Below are 16,245 nucleotides of genomic sequence, written 5' to 3' on the forward strand. Positions count from 1 at the left end.
CTGGGCTGGAGCCACGTGGGCAACGCTGGTGTCAGGAAACAGGGACAACTGAGCAGCACGGGGCCCACTGCTCCCTGGAGAACACTCCCTGCCCAAGCATGGAGAGGGCTGAAGCTTGAAGTAGGGAAGCTGATTAGTCTGACCACAAAGCAGAGCTGAGATGTGCGTTGGGGAAATGAGAGCTTGGAGAGAGCCGAGAGGGGGAAATGCGGGCACTGACAGGGAAGCGACGTGCTGCATGCCAGGGCCCAGGGGCAGAGCCTGGCGGGGCCCTTGTGAACCCAGCAGCCGATCTGCCCCCCTCCAGGCCTCGTCAGGACCACTCGGTCGCTCTGTCGTCTTCAGGCACCCAGGGATGCCCTGGGGTTGGGAAGGCGCCGCCTGTGCAGGCTCTGCGTACAGGGGGACGGGGATGCTCCCTGCAGGTGCGACAGTGAGGTGACAGCAGCACGCGGTTTGCTGGGTGCCTGTGCCCATCACTCCTGCTCGAGCAGCCAGCAGAGCTTCTGGTACAACGAGGGTGACCAGGATCCGCCCCCATGCCACCCCTGCTGCCCCCAGCCTGCCCACCACCCTGGGGTGCCAGCCCTGGGCAAGACGGGCCATCATGGGAGGGAAGGGGGAGCAGGCAGCCCCCCGGCACCTGCCCCGGCTCCCGGCCACGAGCCGGGCACGGGCAGGGGACACGTAGGGGACTAACGGGGACAGGAGGGCACACGCACGGCGCTGGCGGGGGCCGGGCCGAGGCCGGGCAGGGGCCGGGCCGCGGCGCTGCCCACGCCCCGCGCACACGCGTGGGGGCGGCCCCGGGCACGGCCCGCCCCGGGCGCGGCGGAGCTTTTAAAAGCGGCGGCGGCCGCGCGGCGGGGGACGGCGCTAACGGCGGCGGAGGCGGCCGGGGAGGAGGAGGAAGAGGAGGAAGAAGAAGAAGAAGGGGGGGAGGAAAAAAAAAAAAAAGAAAAAAAAAAAAGAAGCATCATCATCAGTAGCGGCGGAGGATGCTGAAGAGCTGCGGCAGGAAGCTGCTCCTGTCCCTCGTGGGCTCCATGTTCACCTGCCTCCTGGTGCTCATGGTGGAGCCGCCCGGGCGGCCGGGGCTGGCGCTGGGCGCGGGCGGCGGGGCGCAGCGGGCGCTGCAGAGCCTGGGGGCGGCCGCCCCCGGCCCGGCCCGGGCCCCCGCGGGGATCCGCAGCTTCGCCGACTACTTCGGGCGGCTGAGCCGGGCGCGGAGGGAGCTGCCCGTCCCCGCCGCCGGCGCCCCGCGCCCGCCCGCCGAGGACATCTCGGCCCGCGACGTCTTCATCGCCGTGAAGACCACCAAGAAGTTCCACAAGGCGCGGCTCGAGCTGCTGCTCGACACCTGGATCTCCCGCAACCGCGACATGGTGAGCGCGGCCGCGGGGACACGGAGACACGGGGGTATGCGGGGCTGGGAGCCCCCGAGCCGCGGGCAGGGCCTCCGGGTGGCCCCGCTGGAGGGGGCAGGTGTCGACCGGGGTCCGGTTCGGTCCCTGTGCGGTTCGGGGACTGGGGGTGCCCGGGCTCTGCAAGCGTCGTCACTGCTTTGTGCTCCCCCGTGTCGCCGAGCGAGAGCGTTCTGGGGATGATGGTGTTTTCAGGAGCGGGAAACGCGGTTTGCCCAGCCGGGAGGTGCGCTGGGGATGGGGAGTCCACCCCGGTAGCCTGAGCTCATTGATCACGGAATAACTGCAGCTCTGGGATTGCTCCATCCAAACAATTTCTATGGAAAAGCTTCCCCTGAGTGTCTTTCTGTGGGGAAACTGAGGCCTGGCCCCGCAGAGCAGGGAGCAGCTGGTGTCTGGAGCGCTTGGGCTGGCCCCTCGGCAAGAGTCTTGTCCCCTGGTGTCCCCGGGGCTGGGGGCACTGGATGAGGTGGTGTGGGTGCCTGCAGCATGGAGGGCACCCGTGTTCCCAGCTGGAGCACTGGGAGGGCTCTGGGATGCGCTATAGCTCCCAGTCAGGTGTGCGGAAGGGCTGAAGTGCTCCCCGACTTCCGTGGATCTGCTCCTGGATGTGCTCTTGCCTCCAGCTCACCTGTGCTGGGACAGCTGCAGCTCCCAATTCATGCCAGCTCTGAAGTCCTTTGCTCAACCTTTTGCCCAGTCCTTCAAAGTACTAAGGCAAAATGAGCAAGGGAGAAAAAAAATCCGTTTCCTTAGGAAATGTGTCTTGCCATCTGCTCGTGGGACACTTTTTCACCATTAGACAGCTTCCCAAGCAACTTAAGGTCCAGACCTTCCCATCCTTCTGTCTTCACGTGTTTCCTTCGGGGCCCTGGCTGGGTTTGGCGTCGCATTTCTCACTTGCAAGCTGTTTTTTAGGCAGTCTGAAGTGGCTGGGGGAGGGAGCGGAACCCAAGTGTCCGTATCCTGGTTGCCTCGGATCCCTTGGAGCCTTTGGGCAGATTCTGCTCCTGCAAGCCAGCCCTGAGCATGGATATTTTTTGCCTGGGATCTGTCCCTCTGCTCAGGGCTCCGGGGCCTGGCAGCAGCTCTGCCATTTCCCCTGCCTGCAGTTATCTAATGGAAACCTCTTTTATGCTCTGCTGTCACTGCGAGGGGATGGAGAGTGGTGGGGGGGAATCCTCTTTGAGCACCTACTGATGATCCTGGGAATGGCTGGTCTTTGCTTTCCTCCCCCTCCTTGTGAGCTCTGTCTTTCTTCTGCCTTTTTTTTTGTTTTGTTTTGTTTTGCCTCGTTTGTCCGTTTGGATTCCCAGAGCCCCAAGCCTCGGCTCTCACGCTGTCCCCCTGGGCAAGCTAACAAAGCCCCTTTTCTCCCGGCACAGAGAAAAGGCTCCGCAGCCTCTTGTGTGGCTCTTTCCATGGGAACGGCTCCGGCGGAGCCCACGGTGTCCAGGTCAGGTTGCCTAGAGATGAGGGCCGCGAAGCCAGGGGGGCCGCGCGCCGCCCGCCGAGGTGCCCGCCTGACAAGCCAAGGCACCGAGTGACGCCTCTTGTGCGGCACTTGAGGGACAAGGAGCTCGAGAGCGCGACGGAGGCGGCGGCAGCGCCCGCCGAGCAGAGCCAGGGGGGACAGGGAGGCAGCGGAGGAGCCCGGGCTGCTGCAGGGGCAGTGGGAATCGGGTCCAACCTTCCCATGCGGACCCCGTCTTGGGGAAGCGCCCGGGGACCGGGCGAGCTCGGGTCATCCCCACGCGTGGCCCTGTGGTCCTGCGCCACCTCCTTGCCCGCTCTGCTTGTGCCTCAGGCTGTGTTTCCTTGCAGTGCCTCGTGCGGGGCGTTTGCACCCGGGAGCCGCCCCAGCTGAAGTGTCTCTCTCGGTCTGAGTCAGGCCCGTCGCTCCTCGTCCTGCTGCTCTACTGACAGCGGTGGAATTTCCCGCTGAAGGTCTGAGCGTCCCCTCTGCCCCACGTGGCATCTCATCCTTCCCTCAGTCCTCCCCTTGCAGCAGATCCCAACCTTCCTCCTAGCTGCTCACAAGCCACGCAGGAGAAGTGGTGCCCTGGAAAGAAGGAGTTAATAGGGCAGGTAACCTGGGGGATAGGGGGAATGGCCATTGTGTTCTTCCTTGGATAGTCTTTGTTCTCCAGACAATAGTCCCTGTTTCCTGTGGTTGGTGCAGTCCAAGATCCCGCAATAGCCTTAGGCCATGGGCACCCCCTTCTCCTTCCTGCTTTTTTTCTGCAGAGTGAGGGCAAATCCTTGTTTCTTGCTAAATCTGCCCTTGCTTCCCTGCATTGCACAATCCAGGAGCAGAGTTATGGAGTTTCTCCTGCTCACTTTGGGAGAACATCCATCTGCAGTCTTTGCCCTGTTTATCCCTAGGATGTTGGAGTGCAGCTTAGGGAAACTTTGTACTGGAAAGAAAAGGGTGGTGGGTGCAGGGGAGTGTCTGTGGCACAGAAATCATAGAAGCGAGCGGGTCCAGGACACTGATTTCCTGCTGAGCTTGGTGCTTTGCAGCAGCAGTTGCACAACAAGTGTCCGCTGTCCCAGGACACAGGGCACCATGTCGAGGGTGCTGCAGGAGCAGATGCCTGCGAGGAAGGGCCGAGGGTGACGCTGCCAGCATGGGATGTGCTCGCTTCCTCAAATGCTGCTGGATAATTGCAGGCTTTGAAAGAAAAATAAGTAGAGAAAAATAAAATAATAATAATAATAAAAAGAACTTGCTCCTGGCTGAGGAGGAAAGTGTTTGCCTTCCGGAGAGCACGTTCCTCTGCGGTGGCGGCTCCCAAAATTTTTCTAGCACCTTGGCCAGAGTCCCTGTCCTCGGGGGTAACGGCGGCAGCGGGGCCGTGCGCCGACACGCCGCACGTGGCCCGGCCGCGCTCCGGAGGCGGCGAGCGGGGCAGGCGGGAGCGCGGGGCGCGCCAAGCCCGGGGCTGGATGAGCCCTGGTCGCGTCGGCTCGTGACCCTCCCTGCTCGGCCACAGGGCTGCAGCTGGGGGTAGATTTGGGGACACGGGTGCCGTCTGAGCACTGGGCAACTCATTGCATGCTCTGCATGATGCTGTTGTCCTTTGGAGGATGGGGTGGAAGGCTGTGGGGTTGGATCCCGACTGAGAGGAGAGCGGGGTCCTAGCTGCACAATGCGCTCGCTGTGTGCAAGGGGATGATTAAAAAATTATAGAAATCAGTGTGGGATTCTTCCTTTGACTGGAAAGAGGAGCAGGGAGGGCCCTGGGGCCTTGCATGGGGAAAGCCCCCATCTCCAGGCTGCAGCTGGGAAAGCCACCGCGCCAGAGTGGGGACTCAGCCGGGGCGCTCGCCTGCCCCTATGGAGCAGCACAGGGACTTTCCCGCGAGCCATGGTGGCCACATGGGACTTGTTTGCAGCAGACGGTGACTGCGACTCAAGATCTTCTTTGCCTCCTTCCTGTTGCACCCAACTCCCTTTGCAATGTGGAGGGTGATGTGTCCTTGTTGCCCTGGGGGTTAAGGTGTTGTGGTCCCTTCATGGGAAGCCTTGAGCATCCTAGATCCTCCTGTGCATCCCCAGGGCTGTGCTAGGCATGTGGGCACATCAGGAGTGTTGGGTCTGCTCCTGGCACAGGGAAGTGAGATTTGGTGCAGGGAAAGACAGGATTTGTGCAATGGGGGGGTGTCATGAGGCCCTCCAAGAAGTGCCCTGTGGAGGTTCCTCTTTCTAGCGGGTTTGTTGCTGGGGAAGCTGGAGGCGGAGGCAGTCACGCTGCTGTGCGTCACCCCTGAAAGCTCCCTGTCCCCCTTGAAAATGCAGTGTGACAAAGAGGGGGAAGGAGAGGAGGGCAGGACGTGGCCCCGGGTGCCCCCGGCTCTCAGGCACTTTGCACTAAGAGCAACCAGGGGCTGGGGCTGGGCTGCCCACGACGGGGAAGTGAGTCACAGTGAAAAGGAGAAACGAAGCGGAGGATGGAAAAAAAAAAGATAAAAAGATAAAATTGTAAGAAGCAGGGCCTTGCTGAGGAAGAGGCGGAGGGGCTGGCAGCGCGGCCCGGCCCCGCGGCGGCTCCGGGCTCCGCGTGGCCTCCGTGGCAGCTATTGTTCGGGGGGCCTGGGCATCCTGTGTTTCTTCCAGCTGCAGTTTTTAGAACAATGAGGCTTCCTGCATGTCCGCAGGCAGCGGCTCCAGGCGGGCAGCGGCCGCGGAGCCGGAGGCTCCTTTCCTTGGCCCCGGCTCCTTTCCTTGGCCCGGGACATCGGGGTGCCAGGGTGGTGGCGTTCCTGGCCCTAGGAGAAGCATGGGGAGGTGCTGGGGGTGCGTGCAGGACCCCAGGCACCTTTCCCAGGAGCGGGGACAGGGACCAGCCCTGCTGCTCTTGGCTGCGGAGGGGTCTCCAGGTGTCACATCCATCATGTTGAGCTGGAGTGGCGCATCCCACTTGTCCCGCTGTGAAGCAGGAGCTGCTGCAGGCCGGTATCCAGCTCCGAGCTGCATCTCCCAGAGCATCCTGTGTTTGCAAGGGGTGGCCACGGGATCAGCGACAGGCCCTCGGAGGCAGCCGATCCTCAGCTTCCCGCACCACGTTTCCTTGTCCCTCTCCTTCCCGGCCCGTTTCCTCCCCTGGGCTCAGCTGGCGCCTCTGCTCCATCCCGCTGAGCTCTCCAGCCTGCGCAGGGCCGGGGGGACTGTGCAGGAAGGGCAGATCTCATCTAGAAGAAATGCAGACAAATTAATTAGAGAAACTATAATTGTTCAGGGTTTAATTGAATTTCTTGGCTGGGTTCTGGCCGCGGCGAGGCGGGCGGCAGGGCCGGGTGCGAGCGGGGCCCTGGGGCCGGGCGGGCTGGTCCAGGACACTCTGTAAGGTGCCAGCCCGTCCCTTCCCGTTGGGAACGGGTGTTCCGGCAGCGCCGGGAGGCTGCAGGGGGGAGGCCGGGGGAAGAAGCATCTTCAGGATGAAGCCTTCCGACAAGGGCCCTCGTAAACAATTGTCCCCAGGCTCTATTTATAGCCGTGGAGCCGCAGCGTTAGCTGCAGGGTTATTTTTGGAGCTGCTGCAGGCGCAGTTGCTGGACGGCCTTTTGCAGCTCTTCAAGGGAGCCCTTTCTGCCCGTTCCCCCGTCCGCACGGGGATGGAGCTGGGCACCGAGCATCGCTGCATGGGCAGCTCCTTCTGAACCGGCGCTGGTGGCCAGCTCCTCCCGGGCATCCTCGCGCTTTGGCATGTGCCGTTGGGAACTCGCCTTTTCCATCTCCTCCCTCGTTTTGTCCCCTTTTGGGCCAAAAGGTCACTGGTAGCCGCCGGCAGCGCATCCTCCGCCCCGGCCATCCATCCGCCTCCCTGCTCTTCCCGGCAGCCTCCGTGCGCAGGGACCTGAGCAAACACAGTGGGGTCAGGCGAGTCCCGCTTAACCAGCCCAGCTGTATGCTAATGCCCGCCTAATGCTGTGCTTAACTCTGCCCGCCTGAGTAAAGTCAGCCCCGCGCGCCCCGCTATTGTCACCGGCTCCGCAAACAAGCCACAAAACCCCGCGCGCTGCCGGGGCCGCCCCAGCGATGGGTGGCAGCGAGTTTCCAGATCACTTGTAATCCATCATCCCCAGAGCCTTGTCCCCGTTTCCCTCCCCGCCGGCTCCTGCCTCCCTCCCGGCCCTTTTGTCTTTCATCCTTTGCCCTTTTGTGCACGTCTGGTTTTTAATAGCGCTTGGCAGCTGGTTGTGGTTTCTCTCCTCCGGCTTTGTTTGCTGCTCGCTGGTGGATGGAGGTGCCTTTCCCACCCCTCCTTTGCTCGTGTTTCTTGTCCCCCGTGCTCCAAGCAGCAGGACCCTGCTGTCCCCAGTGACATATGCCAGGAATTAGCTGTGCAAATAGAGGAGTGGGGCCAGGTGGCCGTTCAGGTGCTCCCAGGGCAGGTGGCTGCTGCTGGAGGACCTTGTGCAGGACCTTGTGTTGGGCTTGTCCTCAGCATCTCCCCCAGCTTCCATGCACCTGGCGGGCCCTGCGGCCTCGTCCCTAGGAAAGCAGGGGGATGGAGGTGGAGGTGCTTGTGTCCCCTCCTCCCCGCTTGCTCCCGTCTCCCTCCTCCTGGTTGGTATATCTGCGTGAGCCTCTCTGAATGCGCCGTCCAACAGCAGGGCTTTTGCTTCCCCAGATCCCGGCTCTCCATGCCCACTCCCAGTGGGTTTGGGGATGGCCGCTCGCTTTGTCACATCCCTCTTCGTTAGAGGGGCTGTATTGGGTTTAGTGAAGAGGAGCAAGTCCCCTCTGTGTGGGGCTGATCCCTGGGTGCTGCCAGGTGGCACCCATGGGGCAATACATGGTGCCACCTCGGTTCTCAAAGGTGCCTCATCTTCTCTTTCAGACATTCATCTTCACAGACGGTGAGGATGAAGAGCTGAAGAAACAAGCAAGTGAGTCCGTGCCCCTTTGCCCACCCTCAGCCCGTCCTCCCTCTCTCAAACCGCTCGTGGGCAGCGCAGTAACAGGGGGCCCTTGTGCCCATTGGCCCCTTGGGCAAGCTGGGCTCACTGGGCAACTCTTGGGGTGTGCGGGACTCCCCCGGGCAGCGCTCACCAGCTCTCCCGGCCAGCTCGCCTTGTTCTCATGATGCAAATGACTCCCTTTGAGCCTGGTCTGAGCCTGGCTGGCAAATAGCAGGTGGTCCATGGTGGGAAAATGCAGCATTTGTGCCAGGGAACACATCCCAACGGGAGAAGTCAGCTCGCAGGTTGCCCATCACATGTCTGAGGAAAAAAAAAAAATACATAGCTTGTGTATAAATATAGATAGATATGTATAGATATATTGCCAAAACTTAGGTCTTCTACTTCTTCTGTGGCCCTCACCCTAGCTCAGGGGGATGCTAAAGCTCTGCCCAGAGACCTGTCCCCTCAACCCAAAACAGTGATCTGCCCCTGCCCCTACCCCCGGGTTTAACCCTTGCTCTCCCTGCAGGAAATGTCATCAACACCAACTGCTCGGCTGCCCACAGCCGCCAGGCCCTGTCCTGCAAGATGGCCGTGGAGTACGACAAGTTCATCGAGTCCGGCAAAAAGTAAGCGGCGCTCAGGGCTTTTCCCTTGGGAAACGGGGATCCAGTGTTGTCATGTTGGGGTGGATGCCCTGACCCGATGTAACGCGGTGCCCGCTGTGACCCCAGGTGGTTCTGCCACGTGGACGATGACAACTACGTGAACGTCCGCACGCTGGTCAAGCTGCTCTCCAGCTACCCGCACACGCAGGACATCTACATCGGGAAGCCCAGCCTGGACCGGCCCATACAGGCGACCGAGAGGATCAGTGAAAACAAGATGGTGAGAGGACCGGCCTGCTCTGTGCGCCCCCAAGCTGCCTTGGCCCAGGCCGGGGTCCCCGGCCCGCGCGGTGGCGGTGGGCACCGTGTTCACCACTGTTACCTTCTCTCCCTCCCAGCATCCGGTGCATTTCTGGTTTGCCACGGGAGGAGCCGGGTTTTGTATCAGCCGGGGGCTGGCGCTGAAGATGAGCCCGTGGGCCAGGTAAGAGTGTTGGTCTTGCTGCCCCGTAGGGACTGCTGAGGGTGCCACGTCTTTGGGGCTGGCGCTGAAATACGCCCTGCTGCCTTGGTCACTTGTCCTGGGGAGATCCTGGGGTTTCTGCAGGGATCTGGAAATAAACTGGGAAGGGATTTGGGTTCCTCTTGCCCTGTTGCCTCTTAGCAAGAGTCTGGCCGGTCTGTGAGGGTGACCGAGCACTGAAGCGAGTTGTCCAAAGAGGTTGTGGAGGCTCCATCCTTGGAGATGTTCAGAAGCCATCTGGATAGGGTCCTGGGCCATGTACTTTAAGTGGACCTCCTTGAGCAGTGAGGTTGGACTAGATGATCTCCAGAAGTCCTTTCCAATCTCAGTCTGATTGTGAGACAGCAGTGTCCCACCCCAGACCCCATGAGGTGCCACCTCCCCTCCAGGGTCTGGCACCCTATTCTGCAGCTCCTTGTCTCCCACAGCGGCGGTCACTTCATGAGCACCGCAGAGAAGATCCGCCTGCCCGATGACTGCACCATTGGCTACATCATTGAGTCCGTGCTCGGGGTGAAGCTCATCCGGAGCAACCTCTTCCACTCGCACCTGGAGAACCTCCACCAGGTGCCAAAGACAGAGATCCACAAGCAGGTAAACTTCTATGTTGAGTCGCTTAAAAATTAGGCAGTGGAGGGAGACAGCCCTTCAAATCCCTGTGAAGAGGGCAGAGATGTCCCTCCTGGGGGAATCCAATGGAGTTTCCCATGGTGGGGAGTTTCCCAAACCTTCGAGACCCCCATTTAACACCCCCAGCCCCTTGCCCCTGCGCTCGCGTGACCTGCTGTGCTGCTCCCCCCAGGTGACACTAAGCTATGGCATGTTTGAGAACAAGCGCAACTCCATCCACATGAAGGGCGCGTTCTCCGTCGAGGAGGATCCCTCCAGGTGGGTCCCAGGGCTTCCCGTGGCGGCGGGAAGGGCCCGTCCCGGGCGGCAGCCGAGCAGGGCTGGGATGCGGCGTCACCCGCGCTCAGCGCCGCTCTCTCGTCTCCTCTCCGCAGGTTCCGCTCCGTGCACTGCTTGCTCTACCCGGACACGCCGTGGTGCCCCGCCAACGTCGTTTACTAGGGGGGCCCGCGCGTGGCCCCCTCTCTAGCCTCGTCCCGAGCTTCCCCGGTATCCGAAGGGCTCGTGGGACTGCCGTGTGCGTGTGGGCCCCCCGGCGCGGGGAGGCCCGAGCTGTGCCCGTGCACAGCGTGTACTGAAGGCTGCTGTGCGGCCCCCGTCCCCGCGGCCCGCCCGGTGGGGACAGCTCCTGAGCACTTACACACTCGGCGCAGGGGCCGGGCTCGACTTCCCACGCAGGGTGTGGGGAGCGTGGCCCGACCTCCGCTTGCTTCCTCTGCCTTTTTTTTTTGTCATTTGTTTGTTTTTTGAATGTTAATTCTTGGGGTTTTTTTGTGTCTTTCAACCCTCGGCTCTGACTGTTCCCCATTCCCGTGTGCTCCCAGCCTCTGTCCCCACTCCTGCCCTCGGCAGCTGGGCTCCAGCTCCTGGGATCCAGCTCCTCCTGCAAATGAAGGTTCGTGGGCCATGTCCGCGTCCAGCTCCCTTCCCAGGGAGCGGAGAGGGAGGAGCAGGAGCTTTCCCAGCTCCAGCGGCGCAGGTGAGGTCTGGGGCTGGGAGCCACCGCTGCACCCAAGGGAGCTCACATGGCACAGGGGGAGCCCGGGAATCCCGTTAGCTCCGTTTGCTGGAGCTCCTGACGTCTCGCTGGAGTATTTCCAGCAGCATAAATCTATGCACTATTTATAGAGACTAATTTAAAGATTTTTCTATAAATTGGGGGGGTGGGTGGGGGAAGGGGACTGGTGGGAGAGAGGCCTATGTGCCGCAGTGGCGTCGTGCCCAAGCGTCTCCCTTCGGTGCAGCGCCCCGGCTCTGTCCCCGCTGTCCCCTCCAGCAAAACCGCCTGGGGACACATTGCCCTGTGCAACGTTTCCTCGGCCCGTCGCAAAACATTGATCCGGGCGCTGAGGTTTTGCGGGAAGGGCGAGGGAAGCGGAGGTGCAGCTCATCCCTGCGACCCGGGGACCATCCACAGGCAGAGCTGGACGGTTCCAACCCGAAGCCGAGTGAAAATAGCCCATAATGGGTGCGTTGTAAATATCTTATTGTGCCAGTATTTTTTTTACTGTGCCTTTTTTAAAAAGAAGAAAAGGAGAGGAAAAAAAAATCACAGTGAGAATTATGTAGATTTTAAAATGCTTTTTATATGTTTTCTGTGGATCGGAAAAGAAAAAAAGGAAAACAATCTTCTGATAATCTGTTTAAGAAGAAAATGTCTTGCAATGTCTTGTAACTATCACTTACCTTAATTTATATGTTCCAGTATCTGGAATGTCGCTCTGGGCTCTCTAGTTTTTATTTTGCTTGTAATATGGCTGGGGTTAAGAGCAATGGTTGTGGGGCTGGGGAAGGGACACAGGCCTGGGGTTCTTAGGGATGTGACCCTGGTGGGAGCAGCAGCAGCTGGGGGACCCTGAGCACCAGGGAGGAAGGTGCTGGCCAAGGGGCCCCAGGTTGCCCCGTTTTCATCCCTCCTGTGTTTTCTCCATCTGCTCAGGGGCTGCCCAGCTCCTTTTTCCCACGCTGCACACACTGGTCTCGCCTTTCCCTCCTGCGGTGCCAGCATCACCTTTGCGTCCCCCCTGTGCTGGCACTTAGCTGCAGCAAAAGGTTTTCTTTTTTCCCCCTTTTTTCCCTCTTTTTCCCAGGCTCTCGCGGCTGGGCTGGGCGCGAGCCGCTTCTTCGCAGGAGGGTGCGAACAGACGGCGGCAGGCGCCGGCGTGGGAAGCCGGGGGTCCTGCAGCCCTCAGGGAGGGGGGCAGCCAGGGCCAGCCCCGTGTCACCACCCCCCTGTGTCACCACCCCCCCGTGTCACCACCCCCCTGTGCCACCCGGCTTGTGCTGCAGCCCTGAGGGCTGCATGTGCCACCTCATCTCCTTCCGCGGCCTCCCCCTCCGCAGCCCGGCTGTGTTTTTGCATTTCAAGGGCGCTTCCTTCATGCTTTCCCTGGGGTTTCTCCCTTATCAGGGTTGGCTGGGCTAAAAATACCCCCCAGCAGGGTGTGAAAGCGCCTCCGCCCCCGCGTGCACGCGCAGCCCTGCGCCAAACACAGCCGGGCCCACCCCAAACCACAGAGTCCCCCACGCGTTGCCCCTTCCTCCTGGCCTCAGTTTCTGTCTGTCACCATCGATGCCACTTCCAGGGTCTCCCTTCCTTTTCGCATCCTTGTGCCGAAACACCCCAAACCCCCCAAATTCACTTTCCTCTTAGCAACGTTTAAGACGGGCGCCCAGCACCCGGCTGCTTCTGGCTCGCTTGGCTCCTGCAGCCCCTGGGCAAGCAGAGGGTGGCGAGCAGGGATGCGTCGAGCCCCGCTGGAGCAGCTGGAAACACTTCCCATCGCGCTGCCGAACAGGAACCCCGACCCCCTCCCCACGCTGTAGCCCCCGTCCCCCATCCTGCCTCCCTCCCACTCGTTTCCCAGGCACGGGCGCGTTTCCCCCTCCCCAAAAGCTCTCCGGCAGCAATCCCGGTGCAGAGCCAACACGCATCCGGCAGGGCCCCTTCCCGGGCTGCCCCGCCAGGCGCTCGTGGCCCGGGGGCGGTGATTGACGGAGATCCCGTGCGGCTCCTGCGAGCAGGAAGCAGGGGGAGAAGCTCCTCGTGTCGGTGTCCGCAACGTCCCCGGCTCCAAGGGAGGAGAACGGGCGCCCCGGGGCAGGGAGAGCCCTGGACCTGCCTGTGGGCGCTCGGCCGAGTGTCATTGGATGGGGGATAGCCCCGAAAAGGGGCTTCTCTTGTCACCTACCAGCCCAACCCTAAGGAGTTTGGCTTCTCCTTAGGGCTCTTTTGAACATGGGGCCAAAGAGCAGCTGCAGATCCTTGCACAGACCTGGCTGAGCCCTTGCACAGGGGCAGTCCTTGCACAGGGGCAGTGCTTGCATAGCACAAAGCTCTTGCAGAGGGACCTGGCTCTTGCACAGCACCCGGTTCTACTCAGCTCTCTGCGGCAGCCTGAGCTTTTGCCCAGGCCAAGCCTGGCAGCTCAGGCACCCATCAAACACTTCCAGCTCCTCGGATCGGGCCGCCAGCATCCCCACGTGGTCAGACACGTCTGTGCCTCCCTGTTCGGGCTTTGCTTCATGCGATCTGGCCCTAAAGGGCTGCTGCCACCAGCTGTGCAGTGCAAGGGGAGCCCTCAGGCACTGGTGCTCTTGGCCTTGCAGCGTGAGCAAGGGCAGCAGGACCAAGTCCTGGGTGCCACTTCAGCCTCCTCCGGATTCCAGGAACCTCGGAAAGGTGGCAAATCTGAGCTCTCCTGCCCAAGGAGGGAGGTGACTCAGGTGCATCTGATTGGAGAACCTGGGCGAATCCAGGCCAGTTTGTCAAGGGCAACTTGGTGCACCCTGCCAGCAGAAACAGCACCCTGTTCCCACCCCCACAGGTTGTAAGAGATAGGGACATTTAATCAGTAACCCGAGTCCCACCACACACCCACCCGGTGCTGGGGGTTTTTTCATCCTACCAACCACCCCCTCACCTCTCCCAGCTGCAAAGCAGAGCTCTGGATGCTCCAGCTCAGCCCCCATCAACAGAGACATCCGAACGCGCTGCCCCAGGGCATCCAGCCCTCCCGTATCACAAAGGCCCGAGATCTGAGCGCCCACTACTGAAGGGTGCTCAGGAGCTGAGGTTTCAGCACAGCCGCCCGTGATGCTCCCCTCCGTTTGCTCCCAGAGCTACGTGCCATAGGGACCAGCCCTGCTTTGCATGTGCTCAAACAAGGGGCAGGAGCTGGAGCGCTGGGAAAGGTCGTGGGGCAGGAGGCTTCCTCCTGTTCCCACCTCTGGTGGGAGTCAATAAACCTGGTAAAATAGTGACACGCTGACCCCGCTGAGAGCTGTCTAGTTCTTCATGCCATCACGGTTTGCTTGACTGCTCCAAGCCCTTTGCACCAGGTTTAATCATCTCAAGAGGAGAAGGTGGAAGGCATGTCTTCCTCTTCTAAGGGAAAATGAGGAGAAAAGAAAAAGAAAAAGAAAAAGAAAAAGAAAAAAAAAGAAAAGAAAAGAAAAGAAAAGAAAAGAAAAGAAAAGAAAAGAAAAGAAAAGAAAAGAAAAGAAAAGAAAAGAAAAGAAAAGAAAAGAAAAGAAAAGAAAAGAAAATCTGCCAGCTATTAGTGTGGGGAAGAAAATAGGGCTCAGTTTAGAGTCTTGCTCAGATTTTGCAAGGGCAAGAGCAGCAGCAGCCAAAAAAAAATATGGTCCTTACAGGTTCCAGGCCTATCAACATCCACAGAGCTCCCCAAATCAGGTGCGCACTTGGAGCAGGCCAAGGCAGGAGCACCTCCATGTGCACATAACGCAGCGCAAGCCGCCCGGGATGGCAGTGACGGAGCCCTCAGTCAGGGCTGGAGGGACACAGGCCGGTTCTGCCACTTAGTGGTGACATTTGAGAGTGGCCACACGCTCACAGCGCCAGCAGTTTGGGAGCTTCCTGCTGCAAAGCCCGTCAGCAGCCACTAACAGGAGGTTTTTTTCCTGCTCCTTCCCATGCTGAGAGTATTTCCTCCCCCTCCAAAAACGCCCTGCTCAGGGAAAAGCCCCAGTCCTGCCACAGGCCTCATGCAGGGGCGACTCAGGCACTGGAGCCGGCGCCGTACGCGGCAGCCCCGGGTTTTGTTGGGATTCTCCATGGCTGGAGCCGTCCAAACGCTGAGGTTGGAGCAGGAGGCAACGTCTGGGGTGACTGACAGAGAATGGCCCCGGGTGGCCCTAGGGCCCTGTTCTTGGGGCGCAGATCTCCACCGGCACAGGAGAAGTAACAGCAATTGGGCCAGATTTAAGAAAAAGAGACAAAGTAAGTAAATAAGAGCTAATAAACAGGAACAGTGGTTTTAAGTTGTTTATTTTTAAAACATGAAATCCAAGCTGAATAGAAACCACAGAAATTACATTTAGGGTTTTTTTTTTTTCCTGTTTGTTTAGTATTTGCAAAACAAAAAGTTACAGTAAAAAATAGCTACATTACAATCAATAGAACTACAGAATTAAAAGGAAAGATACAAAAATGGGCTCAATCCTCTTTAACCCTCACAATTTAAAAACATTTTGGGTAAGTGCAGGAACACTTGAAAGAAACTAGCAGGTCCAAAGTTTAAAAAAAATTATATATATTTATATATTATATATGTATATAAAGTGGTATGATATACAACCATTATGGTTAAGAAGAAAAACAGAAAAGTTGTTACAAAAAGGCCAGGTACATGTTCATCGTTAGGTTTGGTGCACAGTGTCCAAGAAAAAAAAAATACTTCCCTCTGAATGATGTGAATAAAACTCATGGGGCCTCCTGTTAACAAGGGACCTGAGGCACGTGACATAATGGCTGGGCACCCAGTGCAGAACCCAGGGAGCCTTTCTGGGCTTGGGTGGCCTCCTGCTCTGCGGACGCTGCTGAAGTCGGCGTTGAGATTAGAGGAGGGAGAGGAAGGAGTTTGGAATTGCATAGTGAGGAGCAATGTGGTATCGAACATGCAGAGCACCGAGGAGCGTCATGCTACACTTATCCTCTTAGCAAAGGAGTACGCTGAATTTTCTAGCCGTGCATCGGTCACGGGCCACTTTGTGCGTGCAGAGACACCGGGCAGGACCCACCACCCTCCCCGGGCACCCCCAGCCTGGCACCACGCGGCCCCGGCACCCAGCGAGCTGCTGGAAAAGGAGCTGTCTGCGATGGGAACAGCCACCCGGGTAAAGACGCACACGGAGCGGTGCCAGGGCCTCTCGCAGGGAACAGGACCCGTGCCAAGGTCCTGGCCAGCTTTGCCTCCCCAAGCCGTTTGCAGCGCTCCACTAGCAGGCTGGTTTAGTGGAGGAAGGCTCCCAGCTTCTCCCTGGTCCCCACCTACGTAGTCTCCCAAACACCCCTCGCTGGTGGCTTCGTTAAGAAGGAAAACACACCAGCCTGTGCTCTTAAACCAGGTGTGGCAGCTGCAGTCAGCAAGCCAAGACACTCCTCTCTCCTTCCCAGGGCTCCATGTGCTCTTTCAGTTGCTGTAGCTGCTGCAAGGACGGGAAGGTGGGACCAGAAACAGCACTGGGGTTACCCACACGGGCATCTCTGCACCTTGCTCTCCAGGTACCCACGCACGCCTGGCTGCTCTCAGCACTGCACTACCTAAAGTTCCCATAAGTGATGGTTAAGCAGCCCGCAGAGAAACACTTCACTCTCAGAAAGACTAAACTTTTCATGTGAGCACTA

At 59.5% G+C, this 16,245-nt stretch overlaps 1 protein-coding gene across 1 annotated transcript; it reads left to right on the forward strand.

The window, feature by feature from the left end:
* Window positions 1–961: 961 nt before the first annotated feature.
* LOC148594126 (beta-1,3-N-acetylglucosaminyltransferase lunatic fringe) lies at window positions 962–10,207 on the forward strand. Its single transcript, XM_088527752.1, has 8 exons — window positions 962–1,385; window positions 7,772–7,820; window positions 8,365–8,464; window positions 8,570–8,723; window positions 8,842–8,927; window positions 9,395–9,560; window positions 9,769–9,854; window positions 9,971–10,207. The coding sequence occupies exons 1-8, from the start codon at window positions 999–1,001 to the stop codon at window positions 10,035–10,037; spliced, it is 1,095 nt and encodes a 364-aa protein (XP_088383878.1). The 5' UTR covers window positions 962–998; the 3' UTR covers window positions 10,038–10,207.
* The last annotated feature ends 6,038 nt before the right edge of the window (window positions 10,208–16,245 follow it).

The sequence above is a fragment of the Tinamus guttatus genome, unplaced genomic scaffold (assembly GCF_059628265.1).
Source record: "Tinamus guttatus ecotype Peru unplaced genomic scaffold, ASM5962826v1 Tinamus_guttatus_pri_ptg000291l, whole genome shotgun sequence".
Lineage (NCBI taxonomy): Eukaryota > Metazoa > Chordata > Aves > Tinamiformes > Tinamidae > Tinamus > Tinamus guttatus.